The sequence below is a fragment of the Tenebrio molitor genome, chromosome 2, assembly GCF_963966145.1.
Source record: "Tenebrio molitor chromosome 2, icTenMoli1.1, whole genome shotgun sequence".
Lineage (NCBI taxonomy): Eukaryota > Metazoa > Arthropoda > Insecta > Coleoptera > Tenebrionidae > Tenebrio > Tenebrio molitor.
Genome location: NC_091047.1, coordinates 19,390,069 through 19,410,692, shown reverse-complemented (window position 1 = coordinate 19,410,692; position 20,624 = coordinate 19,390,069). Strand labels below are relative to the sequence as shown.

The 20,624-nt window shown below is 33.4% G+C and overlaps 2 protein-coding genes and 1 long non-coding RNA gene across 3 annotated transcripts; all 3 read right to left on the bottom strand.

Moving 5' to 3' along the window:
* Positions 1 to 2,626: 2,626 nt before the first annotated feature.
* On the bottom strand, positions 2,627 to 4,010 carry LOC138124610 (uncharacterized). The gene is made up of 3 exons (XM_069039709.1): positions 3,914 to 4,010; positions 2,956 to 3,823; positions 2,627 to 2,901 (listed from the first exon to the last, which is right to left on the bottom strand). The coding sequence occupies exons 1-3, from the start codon at positions 3,914 to 3,916 to the stop codon at positions 2,768 to 2,770; spliced, it is 1,005 nt and encodes a 334-aa protein (XP_068895810.1). The 5' UTR covers positions 3,917 to 4,010; the 3' UTR covers positions 2,627 to 2,767.
* Positions 4,011 to 7,281: 3,271 nt separating this feature from the next.
* LOC138124613 (uncharacterized) lies at positions 7,282 to 8,546 on the bottom strand. The gene is made up of 4 exons (XR_011157220.1): positions 8,407 to 8,546; positions 8,006 to 8,347; positions 7,547 to 7,952; positions 7,282 to 7,495 (listed from the first exon to the last, which is right to left on the bottom strand). It is a non-coding gene; the product is annotated as an uncharacterized lncRNA (long non-coding RNA).
* Positions 8,547 to 12,895: 4,349 nt separating this feature from the next.
* Positions 12,896 to 16,537, bottom strand: LOC138124607 (uncharacterized). The gene is made up of 2 exons (XM_069039704.1): positions 16,399 to 16,537; positions 12,896 to 14,339 (listed from the first exon to the last, which is right to left on the bottom strand). The coding sequence occupies exon 2, from the start codon at positions 14,337 to 14,339 to the stop codon at positions 12,963 to 12,965; it is 1,377 nt and encodes a 458-aa protein (XP_068895805.1). The 5' UTR covers positions 16,399 to 16,537; the 3' UTR covers positions 12,896 to 12,962.
* Positions 16,538 to 20,624: the final 4,087 nt, after the last annotated feature.

The following is a 20,624-nucleotide window of genomic DNA, read 5'->3' as shown; positions in this document are numbered from 1 at the left end:
CATATTAATAGAATAGCAAGAGTGCAACACAGATTTCTCCAATATGGAGCTATAAAATTAAAAATGACCAATCCAAGGATCACGCACGATTCTTTTCAAATCGCGAACACATTGCATCTTAGTTTACTGGAGTCAGACAGAATTTACGCGGACGTAAGTTTTTTTGCATGGGATATTGCATGGTCTGGTAGACTGCCCTGAATTAGGAAGTAAAATGAGCCTTTACGAAAATTGTACAAGTTTAAGATCAAAAGGTCCGTTTGTCACTCCATTCAATAGAACATCCTATGGAGTAAATTCGCCGGTGTCCAGGTTATCAAAAATAGGGAACTCCTGGACTTGAAAATTTGAAGCTCCCACAATCACAGTTTAAAATGCTAGCGAGGAACCTCAATGACTTTAAGTAAGTGTAAACTGTTATTGTTAGTTAAAATGAAATTATTAGAAGTTTGTAGTTTAAGTTTGAGTTTTTCTTTTAAGCGGGAAGTGGGTACGGCTACCATGTTAATTTATTATATTAAGGCCCGTATTCAACAACGCCAGTTAAAGTTAACTATAGGTTAAAATATACGAAAACATTGTTATAACAATAGGTAACTAAAGTAACGAAGTATTTTAACCTACAATTAACGTTAACTGGCGTTGGTGAATACGGCCGTAAATAGGCTTAAGCTGTAGTTAGCGTAATAAATAAATAATTAATTTTAGCATTATGTAATTCGGGCTGTATTACATAACTGTTACGATAATTTTCGAAATAACTAAAAGTTGAAAGGTTATTGATAAATCTTTGTCAGTTTCAAAGAAGTTTTATCATAATGAATTAAGTGCACGACAATAAAATAAGTATACGACATTTTAAATTTAAACACAACATATGTGTTTAAATAGATAAATAATAAATAATAAATAGATTTACCTTCAATATTATTTATTAACAATGTTGGTCACAGTTGTAGTAAGAATGGACAGTTTAAAAGTTTAGGACACAATTTTTCTACATTGTTAAAAGTAATAATAATTTGTTCAAGAATGTAATACGTAACATATTAGATTTATTGGTTCAAATAAAATTGATTGTGAATAGTGGTGAATTTTATTTCAAATTGTCGGGTGTTCTTAATATGTTATAAATAAATATTTGATGATTTATTAATTTGTCTCGAAATTATACTATTTTATCATTAAGCGAATTACAAAAAAAAATCGGACATGAACTCATTTATAAACCGTTCACGATTGTTTTAAACACGCAGGAGGTCACGATATTTTTTTGTTAGATTGGCGTCAGGTCCTGTCATATGACGTTTCGTTATTAAATATTCGTCTTGTGAATTCCCTAATTGACACTTAATCCCAACTGTATTATTCACATTAATTTAAAAGATATAGGTTGTTGAATATTTGATTAAAGCTTTTGAAACATTTGTTAGTAGTATTTTATTTGACGTTACAAGGTACTCCTGTCAGATCAATCATTAAAAAGGTAACATTTAGACTTCACGTTTCTCAGGTCCTCTCGGGTTGTTGATGTTGCCATGGAAACTTTAAAAAACGCGCATTTTTGAAAGTTGGATTTATACACGCTGAGGCGTGTTTTAAATAAGCCAAATAGGTTACCAATAAAAAAACATTTATTTTTCCATTGGCTGTTCTGATGAATGGTTTTACTGAAAAACCATCACTAGAGATTATGCTGGAAATTTTCAAATTGGAAATTCCACATTCATAATAAACTGAACATCGATAGTCCCAAGATTAGTTCTGCAATAGTTACCCAAATCATCTATCGTTGATTTTTTTCAAATTTTTAATAACGTAGTAGTGTATGATCCTTTTTTCACTTTTGAATCAGATATGATAGACATCTGACAAAAAAAAAGGTAAAATGATGTCGGTTTTTAAAGAAAGTGTGAATTTGTAAAAATAGCGTTGGGGCGTTGTTCACTTTGAGCAATAGCAAAGGAGGTCATGTGATATATCCTGTGAAAGATCTTGAATTTTCTACTATAACTAAGGTGGTTGTTTAATATCTCTATTGTTTGTAAGAGCGTTTCTACTGTTTCATAAATTATGTATTGTATTACCTTGTTGGGAGCACAAAGAACCATAGTACATAAGTCTTTTCTTTCATTAATGAAATGACTTTTCTTTTATTTTTAACAATGTTGCAAGCAATTTTCGTGAACAGTGTTTTTGAGGTTAGGTGTGTTCTAAAGAACTTTTAATATGACGTTATTCTGGATTTTTTTTCTTAAGAAAATCAATATTTTCGGCTGTCAGCTAATTAGGAATTTTTTGGTGTAGTATAATGAGTCATATCCAGATCTCATGATTCATGAAATACTCGAATGTTTTGCAATTAGATGATGTAAACAATCGTCTTGTATTTGATAAGGTAATATACAATTCAATATTCAGTGTCGAAAGGAGAAATCGTTTCCACTTTATTTTACATCCGAATGTAACGTTGTGTCTCTGTTAAAGATTCAAACTTCTCTCTAAAATACTTTAAAGCTATTCAAATATAATCAAAATTGGTTGAATCTGTGACACACTGCTGTGTGTCATTGAATTGATAAGGTCTGGATTTCACTTTGATAACCCATTTTATTGAAAATAAATATTTAATTTCCTTGACATATTTATTCAAAAAAGGCAGTAATATTTAGGCAGTATTTGAGCTACATTCTACTTAAAACTAAATGAGATTAGAAATTTACAGTGAAGATTTAGATTAACTTTCGGTGCTGCGAGGCTTAAGGACTTAGTAGCACTGAAGGCCTGACTGACTCGGCACACAATTTGGTGCACTTCTTCTGCAAACGTCCGAACATCCGCTGCTTCTAAAACATTCTCTTGGATTGTAGCCTCCTCCACAGTTGTAACACTGGTTACAGTCTGAAAAAATACCAAAATAAATATATTTCTACGATAAACTAACATTATCCGAACCTCCTCGAACGTAATTTCCGCAATAAGCATAAGGCCAACTACGAATATATTGACATCCCGATTGAGCATTCTGATTTTCTTCTATGGTAACCACCGGGGATGTGCAACGATCAGAGCACTCGTTGTGTCTTCTGATGTAACATCTTCCGGTACCGTCCTCATCGGTGTAACATCTTCTCGGATGCAAAACTTGACAGCAGTTGTTGGTGGTGGTGGGTTGGGTTAAGGGATATGGATATGGATATGGTACTACCGGTGCTGGACGTGGGTCACCTGTGTTACTTTCTTCCCTGATATCACTTAAGTTAATATTATTTATATTTGTCGTATTAACGTAGACTGGAATGCTTATGTTGTTGATGTTGTGAATGACGTTGTCTATGTTGATGTGAGTTGTCAAATTGACCAAATTTACGTTGCTGTTGTTAACAATTACAGATGCGGGTTCTCCGGAATCTAAGATGACAGGCTCACCAGGTCTGGTGTCTTTTTCCGTACAATCACAACTCTTCGAGCATTCGTTGGTGCACTGGTTGCTCGAACAATCATTTGAACATTTATTCACGCATTGCGAGCAAGACTGGACGTCACAGGACTGCGACTGGCAAGAGCTTTTGCATCCACTTACGCAATTATTTCTGCAGGAAACTGTGCTGCAGTCGTTGGTACATTGGTTCACACATTGGTTGCAACTGACGGAAGAGCAACATTCGTTGTCCTTGTTGCACGAGTTGCATTTTTTACCGTCGCAAGTGTTGCAACCGCTACTGGAGCAAACGTATCTCTTTGCTATGGTGTTTCTAGAAAATCCAAGAACACCATTGCATACTACTATCAAAATGAAAATGGAAATAACGGCGCACCTCATCTACAAATTAAAAAACAAAACAAGTTTGTTTAATGTACTTTATCATAAGAAAATCATGCAAAAATTATTACAAAATGTAATGTGGCGTACCATTTGCAAACACTTTTCTTACAGGACTGAACAGTGTTTTATAATTTTGCTAACTTATATAATAATTTTATCGCGCTATTGATAAAAATAAAAATTCAAATTATATTTGATATTTTTATTACTTCATTTAAACCTTTAAACTTTATTTATTTACTAAATGTTATGTATATTACTGACATTCTAAATAACCGTCAATTATTTTGCAATAGTTGAAAATCTATTACCAAAAATAATGTTAATTAATTGGGTCATTTCTCATAGATTATTCAACAAAATCTAGCTCGCCAAAATAAATATGGAAAAGGAATGATATCTAGACCTAGTTTGTTACATTTGACCATAAGAATGTGTTTTTTGTTTTTGCAACGGACAAAAACGTATTATTTATTTTTGTAAAAAGTTCAACGGCATTTTGGTAGGTACAGTCGATGGACAAATAAACCTGGGACAAAAATGACAATCACATAAGTCAAAATTTACAAATTTGCATCGTTTAATTACGGCTTTATCACAAATAGGTTAACTTTGGTATGACATATTATATAGACACTGACAAATATATTGACAATTCAATGGTCTGATTTACACAGATTAAATTTTAAGTGTCCCAGTTTTATTTGTCCACCGACCGTACTATTGTATTTTCTTCGTTTTAATCTTATCACTGTTTATATTTCAGAGATGGCCATGTCCACTTTTGCTTATCGTTTTTTGGGTTAAGATTAACCTGCTTTTATCAAATTAAGAGAATATCGTACATATTAAACAGGAAATGATTGACTAATTAATACGCAATATAGGTCGCAGAAAGATTACTGCTATATTTTTACACATTCTCATTTTATAGGATTTTTTTTTAGATTGAAGGTCCCTCGACTGTAAATGTAAAATTTATTTTTATAAACTGATATATTATTTTGGATGTAGGAAGTTGTAATCTTGGCTGTAATAAACAATTATTTATGATTAAAAAAGAAGAAACTCAGGTGTATTTTAAGTTCTAAGAGGGATTCTAAGTGAGTAGTTTCGAGTTTGACGAATTAAGTACAAGTTCCGTGTAAAGCTGTAATAGTACAGTCATTTGGGTCTAAAAAAAGAGGTTACCTGGAAAGTTTTCCGGGAGTTTTGAAAATGGGTAATTTTATAGATTTCGATGTGCTCTTTCCGAATTTCAACTTTGCCACCTCGTATTTTTGCCGCTCGCGCCGCCATATTGGAAAAATGGCGCCTAAAAGCAGTTTTTTGACAATATCTCCTTTCCGACTCACTTTACGATAAAAACGTTTATGTACAAAATGAAACTAGAGAAAATTGCCTACAATTCATGTACTAACCTTTTTTCGTGAAATTAATAGTTTTGGCGTACGAGCGCCGCAAAGTACATTTCAACAAGCGTCTTGGCCAAAACACTCATTTCCACACCACTTTGAGGTAGAGTAAGCAGCGCGTTTTTTATCGTGGTATCCCCAGTAGGCCTAATCCACATGCAATTCACTATTCCAAAATTTAGTGCATTCTCCATCGCTTCGATGTTCTTGATGGACCAGGTGTTGCGAGTTCATTATCTTTAGTACCGATCGAAACGTCACAGACCGAAATTTCTTCCACATCATCCGCGATGGGATTATCAGTTTCATCGCAATCCTCTTCATTCTCGATTTCATCATACGTTTGCTCGAAAATAGTCTCCGTTTGTTCCTCTTCATCGCTATCTTGTGATGGAACTTGCGAGTTATCACAGGTACCACTACAATTCGTGCATATAACGGAGCACTTTAACCCAGCTTTTCTGCATCCACAGGCTTTTTGACATCTCTTTTTGCATAAGTTTTAACAAGCTTTCCGGAGCTAGTTTCATTTTGTATACAGGGTGATTTACGAGGAATAATGAGCCCGACGGAATAGAAAATGCAACCCGCAATTCATCAGGAGAAAAACCCGGACATTTACCGCTTCGATGTCCGGCTTTTTGTTGCAATGTATTGTGGGTTGCATTTTCTATTCCGTCGGGCTCATTATTCCTCGTAAATCACCCTGTATAAACGTTTTTATCGTAAAGTGAGTCGGAAAGGAGATATTGTCAAAAAACTGCTTTTAGGCGCCATTTTTCCAATATGGCGGCGCGAGCGGCAAAAATACGAGGTAGCAAAGTTGAAATTCGGAAAGAGCACATCGAAATCTATAAAATTACCCATTTTCAAAACTCCTGGAACACTTTCCAGGTAAAACTACCAAATGACTGTACTATAAGTACAGTGCGCCCAGAAATGTGGTAGCAACTTTTACACGAAGTGTCACACCGTGGCACTTTCGAAAAGCCAAATTTGTTCAGTCTTGCAATATTCAATTTTTGAATTTTTTCAAGGAGGTTTTCCGAACAATTTTTACCCCACTAAAATTTATCGAGATGTTGCTCGAAGGGTTCAGTTATGCATTGAGCATAATGGTGGTCAATTTGAACATTTTCAATAAAATTTAAATTTGAATGTTTTACGTTTAACAATTCTTGACATTTATTTATCTCAATTTAGATAGCGGCGTTGCCATGCATGAAAAAGGTCTCTGTAAAAAAGTGTCATCTTGCGGGACCAATCGGAAAACTTGCTACCACATTTCTGGGCGCTCTGTACTTCTCTTGAAGTTCACAAACTAAAGCATTTAATAAACCTTCAAGTGATCACTTAATTTGTTTTTTATATCTTGCCTCTAATAAAAACTTGAAATATTTTGATATGTTCCCTGTAATCATATTTACATATTTTGATATGTTTCCTGTAATCATATTTACATATTTTGAAATAGTGAAATGTGCAACGAAAATATTGAATTCATTTTTATTTTAATGTGAATTGTTTATACTAAACAAGTTTGTATTAATCTCCAATATAAACATTTTTTTCTAAATTATACATATGTCGTTATATTTTCATTAGTTTATTATTATGCCTGCTTAAAACTGTTCATCATAAATATTTTGAATTTGGTTAGAAATCAGAACTTCTATAAAATCACATTACCATTATCATCATTCATCATTAATAATATAAATAATAGTTGTTGGTGATGGTTGACATGACTACCCTTTACCCTTTAGGGACTTAAGAATTAGGTATTAGAAAAGTTTTCAGCAGATGTCTGTTGGCTGGTTACTAACAATGAGGTAATTTTGGTCATTTTTCGCTGTTAATGTTAAAATAGGAATAAATCAAAAACTAATAATTTTCTTTTGATGCGAATTTCATCGTCCGTTGCCAATTTTTCGTTCTTCACTTCCTGCTTCACGAAATATTTAACAACTAATGAAGCTATGCCATACGTTATCGAAAACAAAAGTCGCCTTTTTTTTGAACACAGGTTATATTCATGTATATTTTATTAATAGGAGGATTTATTTCAGAAATCATTTGCAACATCAATAAAACTAATTCAGTACTACTTTCTTAAGATCAAGAAACAATTAGTGTTTTCTGTACATTTTGTTGTAAAATGCTTGAGGAATTATAGATACTTTACAATTTTCTGAACAGTTTGCACTTTCAGTGCAGTCAGTCGTATCGGTACAGGTGTAGCAGTTGTCGCAGTCTAAAAAATATTAATTTATTTTCTATTATAAAAGCTTGTTTCAAGACTTACTTTCTACAATATAATTTCCACACAAAAGGTTCGGTGATATTTTAAGTGTAATACACTGGCGTTTCTGTTCCTTGTCTTCTATAATGTGGACATGGTGGCCAACACATAATTGTGAACATTCACTGTGTTTTTTGGTGTAACAGACATTTTCTTGATTTTGTTTATAACATACCTCTGGATGAACAACTTCACAACAATTCACACGGGTGACATTCTTCTTACTGGCGTTAATAATCACGTGTTTTCTATGGTATTTAGTCCCGTGTGAAGAATAATTGTTGTAATTTGTTGTATTAACAATAATGGGATTGTGAAACACATTTTCATTTTTTATGGTGTTCGTAATATTTATAATCGTTGTTACGTTGACCGGCAAATAATTTTTGTTACTAATTACGTGACCCCCCTGAAATTGCAACACTGTTATAATGTAATAAATTAGATTTAAACCGCCTTTACCCTGTATTCGTTTGTGTCTGCTGGACCTGGACTGCACTCTTGGAAACAGTCGTAATGACAAGTTGCCGACTCCTGACACTTTTTCAGACATGTATTTACGCAAGCGTTGCATTCTGCCGTTTTGCAGCAATTTTCTCCTCTGCAGATGTTGCAGCTGCTACCGTCACAACAGTCACCAAGAGGACAAGTCTTGCATCCTTCTCCTTGGCACGTTGTGGTGCAGTATTTGCCCACACAAGTGAGACAGCGGTCTTCTTGGCAAAAATTTTGCCTCAGATTAGGAGTCGATGTGGAGGTATAACATACCGCCAGTAAAATCAAAAACTGTGTTGACAACTTCATCTAAACGCAAAATTAATAGTTTTTGATATTTTATGGCAATAAAATGAAACGTAACTTACCCTGCCCAAAGGAATTGCAAGAATGTAAGAATTGATAAAAAGAAAAATACATAAAGGTTTGTAAATAAGTTCTTATCTAAGAAGGACACGCTAAACAACGACGTCTTTGAATTTTTTAGTTACCAATTGGATTCCTCTAAAAAAATATGTATTTTTATTCTATAAATATTTACCGTTTTCGCCAAAAACACAAAGTAACATTTATTCGAAAATATTTCAAAGTAAACAACTAAGAAGTTTGGAATCTGGGCTTTGAGAAAAGTCAGTTTGGTCGTACTAACTATACTTTCTTTTGTAAGATGGATATTTTTCTTTAGTCAATATTATCTTACAGTTATTGTTGGAAAGGATTTTGAATACATTTGTAATAATTGTGTTGTGCAGTTGATTTGCAACTTTTGTTACAATCTTTTTAAAAAAAACAGTTTTTGTAATAGGAGTAACTTTTTTCGAATTAGTGAAACCTGATCCACAAACCAAAAAAAAGATGTTAAATCTGATATTACAAATGTTGTACCTAATGCAGAAATCCTCTGTTTACATGGCACTTTTTGAAAAGTGTTTTTAATGTGTAATTTACACTACATTTCTCTTAGATTTTCTTTTTTTCTTTTTCTATGTTCTATGTATCGAGTGTTCATTAAAATTTCCCGTCAAAGTTGGCGTTGAAGAGTCGATTGTGAACGCACCACTCGCCAGGCTGTCATCAACTTGTAAATTAAAAAAAATAAAAAGGGGCTCGGCATCGAGGACCGATTCATTTATCATTACGGATATTTCTATCAAATCAAATCAAATTGATAATTCCTTTGAAAGGATTATTTTTTGTATCATTATTTATTTTGCTGTACGCCTGCTTTGTACGCGACGAACACTCCGGATTACAGACAGTACTGAAATCAAGTAATGAAGCTACATATCAGTGAAGTTACATCGCAAGGTGGTTTCCCTCGGCGGATACCCATCCAAACACTGACCATACCCCACATTATTTAATTTCTCTGATCGAATGAAGGTAGTGTTTTGGTAGTACTGGAGCCGTTGTATTAGTATTATTATTAATGTTAAATCTGCAAAAAAGTTTTGCAAAAGTACCTAGATAGAAAAGTTTTCAGTTTGGGAAAAGAAAAATGTCTGAAAGAAGCACATCTCTGAGGAATAAAGTGCATGTGCAACGTATTATGGAACACCAGCCCAGATTCGTTGTCAAGGAAAAAGTATTTTTCAAAATGACAACGAATCTGGGCTGGTATTCCATAATACGTTGCACATGCACTTTATTCCTCAGAGATGTGCTTCTTTCAGACATTTTTCTTTTCCCAAACTGAAAATTTTTCCTAAATTTTCTCGTTGGTTCAGAAGATTCGCAGAATATTTCGTTGGATGTCTTTGGCGGTTCATTCCCTTGAAGCCTCAGAAGACTCCTTCATCTTTCAGAGATTTATTATACAGGTGTCCCCAAAAAAGAAGACGAGTCGATAACTCCGTTATTTATCGGAAGATTATCTGTACACCAAATTAAATGGTTGTTAATAGGCTACAAAGTGGCCTAACAAATTCAAGTATAGCCCCATGGGCTTCAAGGGTAAACTGTCAAAATATTTTTTTTCAAATGGGATTACATATTTTTTTTTTAGTAATTCTGATAGAGATTTTTATTCTGAAAAATACTAAAAATTCACAAAAAAGAAATAAAAAAAAAACGATACTATCGTCTATGTTCCATTTTGCGCTAAACATTGGCAGCATATTTGCGCAATTCCAAATGTTATTATTTGTCATTTGTTGTTCCAGCTACATACCTTAATTTGGTTATTACATTGTAACGCAATGCATTTTGATAGCTTTTCGCTTGGTGCTCGTCATTTGTTTCAAAAGTTAGTGTTATTTTTTTTATGTGAAGTTATACTTGTGATACATTGTTGTTTTCAGAATTAAAGTCTCTATCAGAATTACTTAAAAAGAAGTATGTAATCCCATTTGAAAAAAAATATTTTGACAGTTTAGTCTTTAAGCCCTTGGAGCTATACGTGAATTTATTAAGCCGTTTTGTAGCCTATTAACAACCATTTAATTTGGTGTATAGATAATTAAAATCCTCCGATAAATAAGGGAGCTATGGACTCGTCTTTTTTTGGGGACACCTGTATTTTCACCATTCTGACGTTTTCTTCTGCAATGTGGTGGACTTTTACTAGTACATACAATCGCCTCAACAAATCAGTTAGAGCTTTTACGAATCGTTTCAGTCTTTAGCAATCATCTTGCAGAAACTTTTGTCATGCCTGGTTTCTAGTGTATGCTGCACCCATTGAGTAGAGATGCTCAAACTATGTTATGAACTTTTTTTTAATGTTTGGTCCTTTTGGTGCTATTTTGTGCACCCAATGTGAAGTTGGTTAGTGTTTTGACGAAATATGTTACGACATAATGTTCAATGTTGTCATGTTGTCAGCTGTTGTAACAATTGTCTTAGCGTGAGGTTACTGTCAAATGACTATTCAGGACACATGAAACATTTTATATTTACCTGTCATCGTAGGTCGTATTTGAAATATATGAGAAATTGAAGTAATCAAAACACTATTTTTTATAAGTTTTCAAGCTGCTCACGAACAATTTACAACGGATTTTGTGATCAACCCTGCTTCCTTTGTCCCAATGCAAGTATTTGTGTAACCTTGACAACACTAAGTCAGCACCTGGCGCTATTTATCTTCCTATCTTCCCTTCATAATTTCTGACGAAGGACTGGATTCAGTATTTCAATACATTTGCCACCCAATTATCGTTGGCAAATCTAACTTCAAATTATTGTCATATGGTAAATTGATGAGTAGTTTCTCTACATCAAATGTCACTGATAAACAAAGAAAAATTTAAAACAATAAACTTTTAATTGTGATTAAATTTTCTGGTGTTAATGTTTCTTGAGAATGAAAAAAAACCCGTTAACTACTATAATGGGTGTTTTTTAAAATTTGGCGTCGAAGTTGGCGTTGAAGAGTTGATTGTGAAAGCATCACCGGGTTACAAACCTGATCAGCTGTTTAAATCTCACGTTTTGCGTTTTTTAATATGTAGTTTGAAAAACAAGTCTTTTTTAAAAGGAGTGGTTGATCAGCTGTTTAAATCTGACCTCACTTTTTGGGTTGTTTGTGTTTTTAATCTGCAGTTTGAAAAATCAGTGTTTTTAAGAAGAGCGGTTCATTCAGAATTGACTCTTCAACGCAAACTTCGACGCCACTTATTAATTATCTTTTAATCGAGTAAAAAATGGAAATCATTAATTTCTACTTCTCTTTAATTTTTTGTAAAAGACTGAGAGACTATGTTCTGTTCCTGGAAAAGTTAGTGTTACGCTCATTTATTCACTTCAGAAAGAAGTCTAAAAATGATTTATTTAATTTTTAAATCATATTAAGTATAATGGAAATAATGAATTATCTACTTCTAATAATAACAGAATTACCAACTTACAGCACGTTTAATCAGTTTTAACAATGAATGCCATTCTAGCTATTAGGTTGGTTAGGAAGTTGTTGGTTAGGAAGTTGTTTGTTTTACTATTCGAACTTTAAAAAAAGTACCTATAGTATAATTCAGGATAAGTGGAATCGCGGTAGGCGTTGATTCTCTAAAGTGAGCTTTATGTTATGTCAAAAAATTTATTAAACATGTGAAACCGTCATTACTTTATTCTGAGGTTATGCGTAACATAATTTTGACATGGTTTTCACCCACAGCAGAGATAACCCCCAGACAAATAATACACTTTTCATAAATGAAACAAGAAAATTCCAGATACTTATAACAAGAAAATAAACACAAAACGATTCCAATGATAATATCAAGGCCAAATTAAAAGCGAAGGTTACCAACAGCATCGAAACTAGGGTATTATTAGCAAGAGTCTTGCTGCCAACGTAAATATGAATTTTCAACGCCTACCGCGGTGCCACTTATTCTGAATTATAATATACATATTTACAATGGGGGAAAATTCTCACATAATAGTAATAATAAATAATGTTAAAAAAGCAGCTATTTAATGTCACAATATTGTTATTTATATTTATTTTTTTTAAAGGAAAATAAGATGGTGTGATATATGTGTGTATTAAAATTTTTTTTTGTTCGACACTGTCAGAATTTGAGAATTTTTTCCTATGTGAACGGATTTTGATAAATGTCACAACTTGTCAAAACGAAACGTCAAGCTAATTTTAAAGGTTTTAAGCGATTTGGAGCCTTTAAGGGGCTCGTCGAACAAAAAAACGTTGTATTCAACTCATTCGTGTGTAAATTGGGCTTTTTTTGGCACTCGTGGGCCTTTAAAACGCTCGTTTCACTCGCGTTTTAAAATGGCCCACGCGTGCCAAAAAAGGCCCAATTTACACACAAACTCGTCAAATAAACTACTATTATTTATTAAAAATTGATTAAATCGAGTATAGCCACACTGATCCATTCTATAATAAAAATAGCGTTATTCTATATAATTTTATTGAAAAATGGATTACTTCTACAAAAATAATTAAATAAAGGAAAATACTTTAAGCTGGAGTAGTGGTTGAAGGTTTTTCTGTACTCCTATTGGTAGCATCTACTTTATTGTGTTTTGCAGTTTTAATTCTGATTTCGGCATACCTTTCTGAGCGTAAAGGCTCTACCTTAGCTTGAATGTTCATCATTTTGTCTGGAACATTAGACCATAGAACTGGTGCAGGATTGTTGAGATTTGGATAAAGTACTGATTCCTGGGAATTTGGACCGTCCCACTGGACGAAATTGTTGGTAGAATTTCCAGAATCCTCGATGACGAAGGGGTAGGTTTGAGGCGGGTACATGAAGGGAAATCCCGGTTGAGGACCTCCTCCCAGACCCATATTGTAGCCGTAGCCGTCGAACGCGTTGCAAAACCCGGTCTGGTAACAAGAAGGTGCATGGGCAAAACCCGGTCTGTAGAAGGGACCCTGTCTGTAGTACGGACCAGCACCGTAACCGTCGTCGTAGCAAAAATTGGAACACCTCGTCGCGTCTTGACGCTTGATATAGTGGCTGTAGCAGCCTTCGCAGTTTTGAAATTGTTGGTTTCCGCAAGCGACGTAGGGCCAGTTTTGGTGGTAGGCGCAGCGGGGTTGGGGTTGCGGGACGTAGATGGTCTGTTGGCGGCAGGGTTGTTGCACGTTTACGTTGTTGTCGCAGATCTCGTGTCGTTGGTAGTGGACAACTGGAGCTGAACAAACGTAACCGCAAGCCTTTCTCCTTATGTGGAAGCATCTCACGAAAGGAAACTCCTTTTGGGGGACGCATTGTCTTGGTCCAATCGTCAGACAACAATTCTCGTTCGATCCATCTCTGATCTCACCTCTAAAACTTCCCACGTATCGACCTTGACTGGTGATGTTGTTCAAAACAGTGTTGTTCACGCTGATCGGCAGATTTATCAAATTCGTGTTATTGATGACGTTATTGAGGTGTATGACCGTGGTGATGTTGTGGTGGCTTTCAGTCTTGCCGCCAATTAGCGACTGACTTTCCACAACCGTCGGTTTGTCTTGACATCTCCTTCTGCAGGAAGTCTTGCAAGCGTTGGATTTACATTCAGCTCTGCAAGTTTGGTGGCAACAATTGTACGTGCTGCAGGAGCTTCTTCGGCAACACTCGCCGCAACAATTGTTGTTGTTGTCGCAAGTGTCGCACGACTTGTACGAACATGTATTGCAGTCGCAGTTGTCACAACTGTTCTCGTCTTCGTCGTCACAGTCTACTGAGCGTTTGGTGCGGCGTTCCATGCATGCTCTGTACTTTTCGTATTCTGATGTCATATTCTCGCAGTCTTCTTGGCTCACGGTTGCACATTTTTCGGATTTGGATGATACAAATGTGTGGCCGATGGTCAAGACGAGAAGCAGCAAAACCAGCTTCATCTGAAATAAGGGATATTGTAAGGAGGGTCTAGCAAAAAATCATGAGTGTGTAAACAGCAGAATGTTGCAGTGAGGAGTCAATTAAAATTGTTGTGTGTTTATATTTCTTTGTTAGATCTTTGGCTAAAACATAACGTCTAAAAGGACGAAACAAACTGTCTGAAAAAAAGTTGGGTAGGATGTATTGGTTTCTTTGAGAAAAATGAAACAATTATCTGAGAATAAGTACCAAATGTAAAAAAATTATATTAGCAAACAAAATAAGAGAAATTGTTAATGAAAATGCATTTAAATAGCCAATACGAAAAGAGCGAAAAATCTGAAAATAATTTTATTGAATAGAATTGAAAAAATCGTTTAAAACTAAATCTTTGTTTTTTATCCTATTATAAATTTTCTAATTATGAAATAGATCATTTACATACATTATCGGTAAAAATCTGTGAAAGTACAAAAATCTATATCATGTTATAAGTAATAATTACCTACTTTAAAATTGTTTATAAAAATCTATGATAGAGAATCAAATTATTTTTTAAATGTTCGGCAACCACTCAACACACATGTTGTCAACCCTTAAATATGCACCTCAGCAGCTAATTTTTTGTGAGAGTTTACTCTTTGGTAAGATAACCTCCCTCATGAGTAGTTTCTTGAGACTGCTTTTTCTCGTGAATTATTGCGCGAAATTCAAAAATAAAAACTTTTGTGTAATAGTTATTTACAGAAAAGTCAGGAAAATCTCACATTACTGAAGAGGAGCTAAATTGAAATACGAGGCACTTTGTGCCGAGTATTTTAAAGCTCCGAGTTTTGTATTAAATTTTTCCGGAAATCGTGAAAAAACGAAATTTACAAATTTTAGAAAAAATTTTTACAAATCCCACAAAAATCAAGTTTGGCAATTTTGTTGGCAACTATAGTTACAAAGTAACTATAAAACATCGAAAACATTTATTTTGCGTCTTGTAAAGTCTTTACAGTACTAGTCCGGAAAATTCAATTTTCCTGCGCTTAAATAAGCAGGAAAATATTGTTTCCAAGACTATTTCCGGAAAAATAAATTACTGTTCTCCAGAATTAGCATTAGGTAATCATTTTGCATCCCTAACAAGATAAATAATCTTCATTGCCGTTTATAGCGCGAATGCAGTTTCTGCATTTAATTGTCATGATTAAGAGTTTACTGCACTGTGCAGTCGTACTGCCCCCAACGAGATTAGATGACGATAAGATCAGTTATAAAAAGCAAACTATAAAAATTGTCATCGATTTAAGACAAACAAAGAATACCAATGAAGCAGCCGCTCACCAACCCCAGTTTTTAAAGGGCGGATAGTAGTTTCATTACGACACTCCCACCCAGTACACAAGAATTCTTGTAGTTTACTCATTAATTTAACATCAATGAAATTAAAAAAATGCAAATTTGAGCAATTTGAAAAAATTAACTAAACCACTACTTTCAAAACAAATACATTTGGTAAATTTAGTGAAAATACGAAGGGAGCATGACATCTAGGCTTAAGATTCGACACACTTTTTTAACCAAAATTGCCAATAGAATTAATTTAAAAAAATAAGAAAGAAGTTAACTTTTCATTTCATATTAATTGATTTTGTATTATTTTTTTTGTATAGTCTAATATAAAAGCTACTATCTCGATTGATTTGTATATTCTGAATTCTACTTAAAGTTATGCTTTATTTTCAAAAATTCTCAGTTTATAAACAACGTTGTAAAACTACATAAAGGTAACAACTAAATGGTATTTCGTTTGAATAGATCTGATTTTAATTTTTGTTGTTTAAGCCATAAGTATGTAATTTTAACAGAAGAGTATTAGTTTTTAACGTAAAATACATTCTTGTATTATGGAATAATTTGGACTTAATTATTTAAAAATATCAACTTCATTCAAATAATTTAAAAAATTATAAGTTAACAAATTGTTCCAATTCATAATTAATAGTGAGAACTAAACAAACCATTTTTTCATTCAATGTTATTTTAATTAATGTTATCGCGAACTTAATTTAGGATGTGTGCAAAATTTACCTCACAATGGTAAAGGCAGACACAAGTCGGTACCACCACCTCACTACATCAAGTATGCAATATCTCTGCCACAATAGTCTCATTCAGGTCTATATAACCCAGAACTATATCTATATAGATAACACAGTAATTACCAAGCTCTGATTTACCTAGCAATATTTTCAAAAAAATTACACTGCGATTAAACTACTTGGAATTTAATCCGAAAGAAAATAATACTTGTACATAATTTTTTGTTGATTTTGAACAGTTGACTTAATATTTTTAATCAGTTCTAATATGACAGAAAAATAATAATAATTGTCAAATACAACAAATTAAAAAATAACAAAAAACATAGGTACATGACCTAGTTAAAATAAAAAAGGGTTTATGTATTTTTAACGGTGTCAACATTATCATCCCAGGCAAATAAATCTCCCATAATAGTTTTTTGCCGACATTATTATCTCCTTTGACAAATACTTCGACAATACATTTGTACTACTTATGTAGAGGAAAAAATTGGAAGCGGAAACGTCGACCATTCGTCGGATTTTACAAATTTCATTCTGAACAAATATTTGCCAAGAAGATTTTGTATGAGTAAAAATGTTAACCCACATTTTGATAATCGATATCGATCTAATCGTAACGAGTACATTGAACTACGTACGATAAAACACATCGTTCTACCTTATCTTAATTTGCCTTTGGATTATAAAGAAACCAATCCTTCGAACAGTTGGATAGCCAATTGATGTTTGCCCACGATATTTAGTAATGTTTGCGTTATTTTCTTTTATCTGGGTTATTCCACGTTTCATATTTGCTCAACGAATTCATGCTTTTGGTAATTCGACACCTTTCCACTCTCGACAAACTACATTCTACTTGCAAATATTAATTAAAATGAAGTTGCTTCCGGTTCCTCTTTGAAACTTTTCTTCTTAGCGTTGCCTGAAAGCTTACAAAGGATTCATATTCCGACAAACTTAAATGATGATACAGAGGCACACAGTTTTAGACTACTTCAAAGAAAAGTAACCATTAAAATTTAGATATTCCGAGTGAGGAATTTGCATGTAGTTTGTAAAGCCATCTTTTTCGAACAACGCCACTTCATAAACATCCTAATTTTATCACGTTTGAAGCAGAAGTCTCTCGTAGAGCTTGTTTAAATATTCCCTGTACCATTTGCTTGTTTATTAACAAATTATTTATCTTTACAAATACAGAATGACTAAACTTGTTGAAATAACATTTGGGCAATTGGGACTTCATTTTTTTTTATATGTGCAAACGAAAATAAAATAGAAATATTATTTTTCTACAACTGTCAAAAAAACGTGACATTTATGCATCGTTATCAAGTCGCAAAGTATGTCATTTTTGATAGTGAAAAAATATTTGTCAAAAAGTTTCCTTGGATGCTAAAATAGTTATATTTTAGCACCCAAGGAAACTTTTTGACGAATATTTTAGCATCCAAGGAAAATTTTACAAAAATTAAAAAATTCAAAAATTTTAAAATGCTGTTGTAGAAAAAATAGTGTTTGTATTTCGTGCGCAAGATGATTGTTTTGTTGGCGCATTCGAATGAGTTTGAAGTCTCGACCTGACGGTCTCGACCAAAAACTCATTCTCATGCCCCAACAAAAAACAATCACTTTGCGCACTTAATACAAAAATAACTATTCCTGGCATTTTGTACAGTAATGGACTATATTGCTAAATTCATTTAGGGCCGGTTTCTGGAAACAAATTTAACCGGCCAGTTAGTTAACTCTCCGATAAATACAAAAATCATGTAATATGATTGGTTACTTTCTAGTGTTTCTATAGCAACGCTTGATTTAACCAGACAGTTAGTTATTGGGCCGTTACAGAAACCGGGCATTAGTGAAGTGGTACTTTACAGCAAAACAACGAATTTTACGTAAAAAACATTTTGACTGGAATTTATTTATTTTTACTGTATTTGTTGAAAATACAATTCGTTAAATTTGAAGTTGTTACTGCCTCGTGACAAAAAATCATCCTCACGAGTAAACGTCATCATTATCCGCTCATTGAATAATATACTATTGTTTGTTTATTTACGTGACTGAAGCTTTTATTTAATTTGTAATTTTCATATAATGTATACATATTGTGATATTTGACGTAACTTTTATATGTAAATTATAAATTAAATTCGCGAGGAATAGGAAAGTGGTTTTACGGACCTCTTATAGCTGCTACGTACTCGTCGCGCTCATGCTCAAATCAGCCATCTCATTCAGTAAAACATCACTTTTCTGAATTTGTTGTGATATACCTACTATTACAGTGTAGCTTGCATTTAAACCCAATAAAGTTACGAAACGCTGAAACAAGATTAAATTATGTAGTTGTTACTATTTTATTTCTATTATTTACGTTACTACACTGAAAATTTTTTGAGTGTATTTATTTTTTGTGATTTTTGTATCAGATTTAATTACTACTAGAAAAGAGATAATGAAAATTGAGATTAAGTGTAACTTGATAACAAGTTGGAGTAGTTAAGTATGTCGGATGTCCGTGAGAATTAGGCCAATATTGATAATCATGTGTTATGTAAAAAAACCTATTGAATTATCACGATTTTAATATTTTTTGTACTGATTACGACTGTGCAGTAATAAAGATAACTGAATGCTTGGTTTAAAAAATATTTGCTTTACAAGATAGGTATTTAGAAAAATAATACTTAAAAGCAGCCGGTGCTTTTTATGCCTAAATACACTTTTTTTACTTCATTCCTTTGTATTCTAGTTGTTTGTACTGCCTCATAAACGTATCAAAGAATGTTTTTTCTACTACCTGAACAGAAAGTAGTAAGTTCTCGTTTTAGGGTTGCTATAGCATGGGTTGCCATAGGTAACACGCCGACTTGATTTATTTTTTAATTGATCGCACCGTATATCAGGTGTCTAAGTCAAGGTAATTATGTGTATCCTGTTTTATAAGATAGCTATTGTTAGTAAAATTTCATCCTGTAGATATTCTGAACAAGTATCCTATCCAAAATGAACGTAGAACTCCTTTTAGTTCACCGTTCCAGTGCAAATTCCAACTCATGCCACCTGTACACTGTACAGCTCAGGACAAGAGTTTTTTCTAAAGTCGTACACAGAGACCATTAAAGACTAATAAAGGTGCAGTATGAATTGTTAAAAAAATAAATAAGAACTGCAAAAGCTGCCCACTCGGGTGTATGGACCACCAATGCAGGTTTATAATTTAAAATGGATTTTAGACCTAATGGAACAAGCAACAAATACCTCACTACAGACGTAAGTGTACAAGTAAAAAAGGGGCGAAGATATCGGGATACTTAAGGGGCATCACATGGTTTGTTTTTACAAATATACTTTCAAATCTTCCAAATTATGTATCATAATTAAGTCACTGGCATTGCTACTATTAATTTCAACGTCATCCAAAATTTCCAAAGGTGTATTGTCTTCAAAATAAACATCATGTGCCGAAAGTGGTTTTACAGTCGCAATGAGACGCTTCCTCTCGGTACCGGTCATATCCGCAAGTTTAAAATGATTTTCACAGACCACACTAGTCTTGTTAACGCGCCAGTTTTCTATTCATGCATTCTAGTTAATCTTCTTCGATGGGAATTTAAAAACGGTAACGTAGGAAGACTTGCTTGAAGCATAATCTGGCTTGCAATTGGGTACGCAACATTTGTGTGGCATGTTTACTTTTTCAATTACTGAAATTAATTGCACAATTAATTGCTTTGTCAAAATGATTTTTGAATGAACCGCCTTTCTATGGAAGTACCAATATTTTTGAAACTCAGGAGGCTATGGAATGGCCCACTAAGAAATTTGGCAACACCGCCAGTGTCCTGGCCTGTTAAAATAGAGACCGCCTTGGTTGTGCTATTTGTTAATAATTTGCATTTTTTTTCTTGTAAATATGTAGTTACATTATGATATAAACAGTAGATTGTAAACAATCCATTTAGTTATATTTAGTTGTAAAAATAAGTAAATTACACAAATCCTTTTTGCAGAATTCTTCAACAATTTATGGTCGGCTGGATATCAAGTCAGTGAAGTAAAAGATATATTTGTGAATAGCAATAAAAGGAAAATTGGTTTCACCTACCCAATAAAGCAAAAGTAAACAGATATTTCAAATATAAACATTATTGCTTAATTTCCTACTGAATGAATCTATTTGCGTCAAATTCTGGAGTA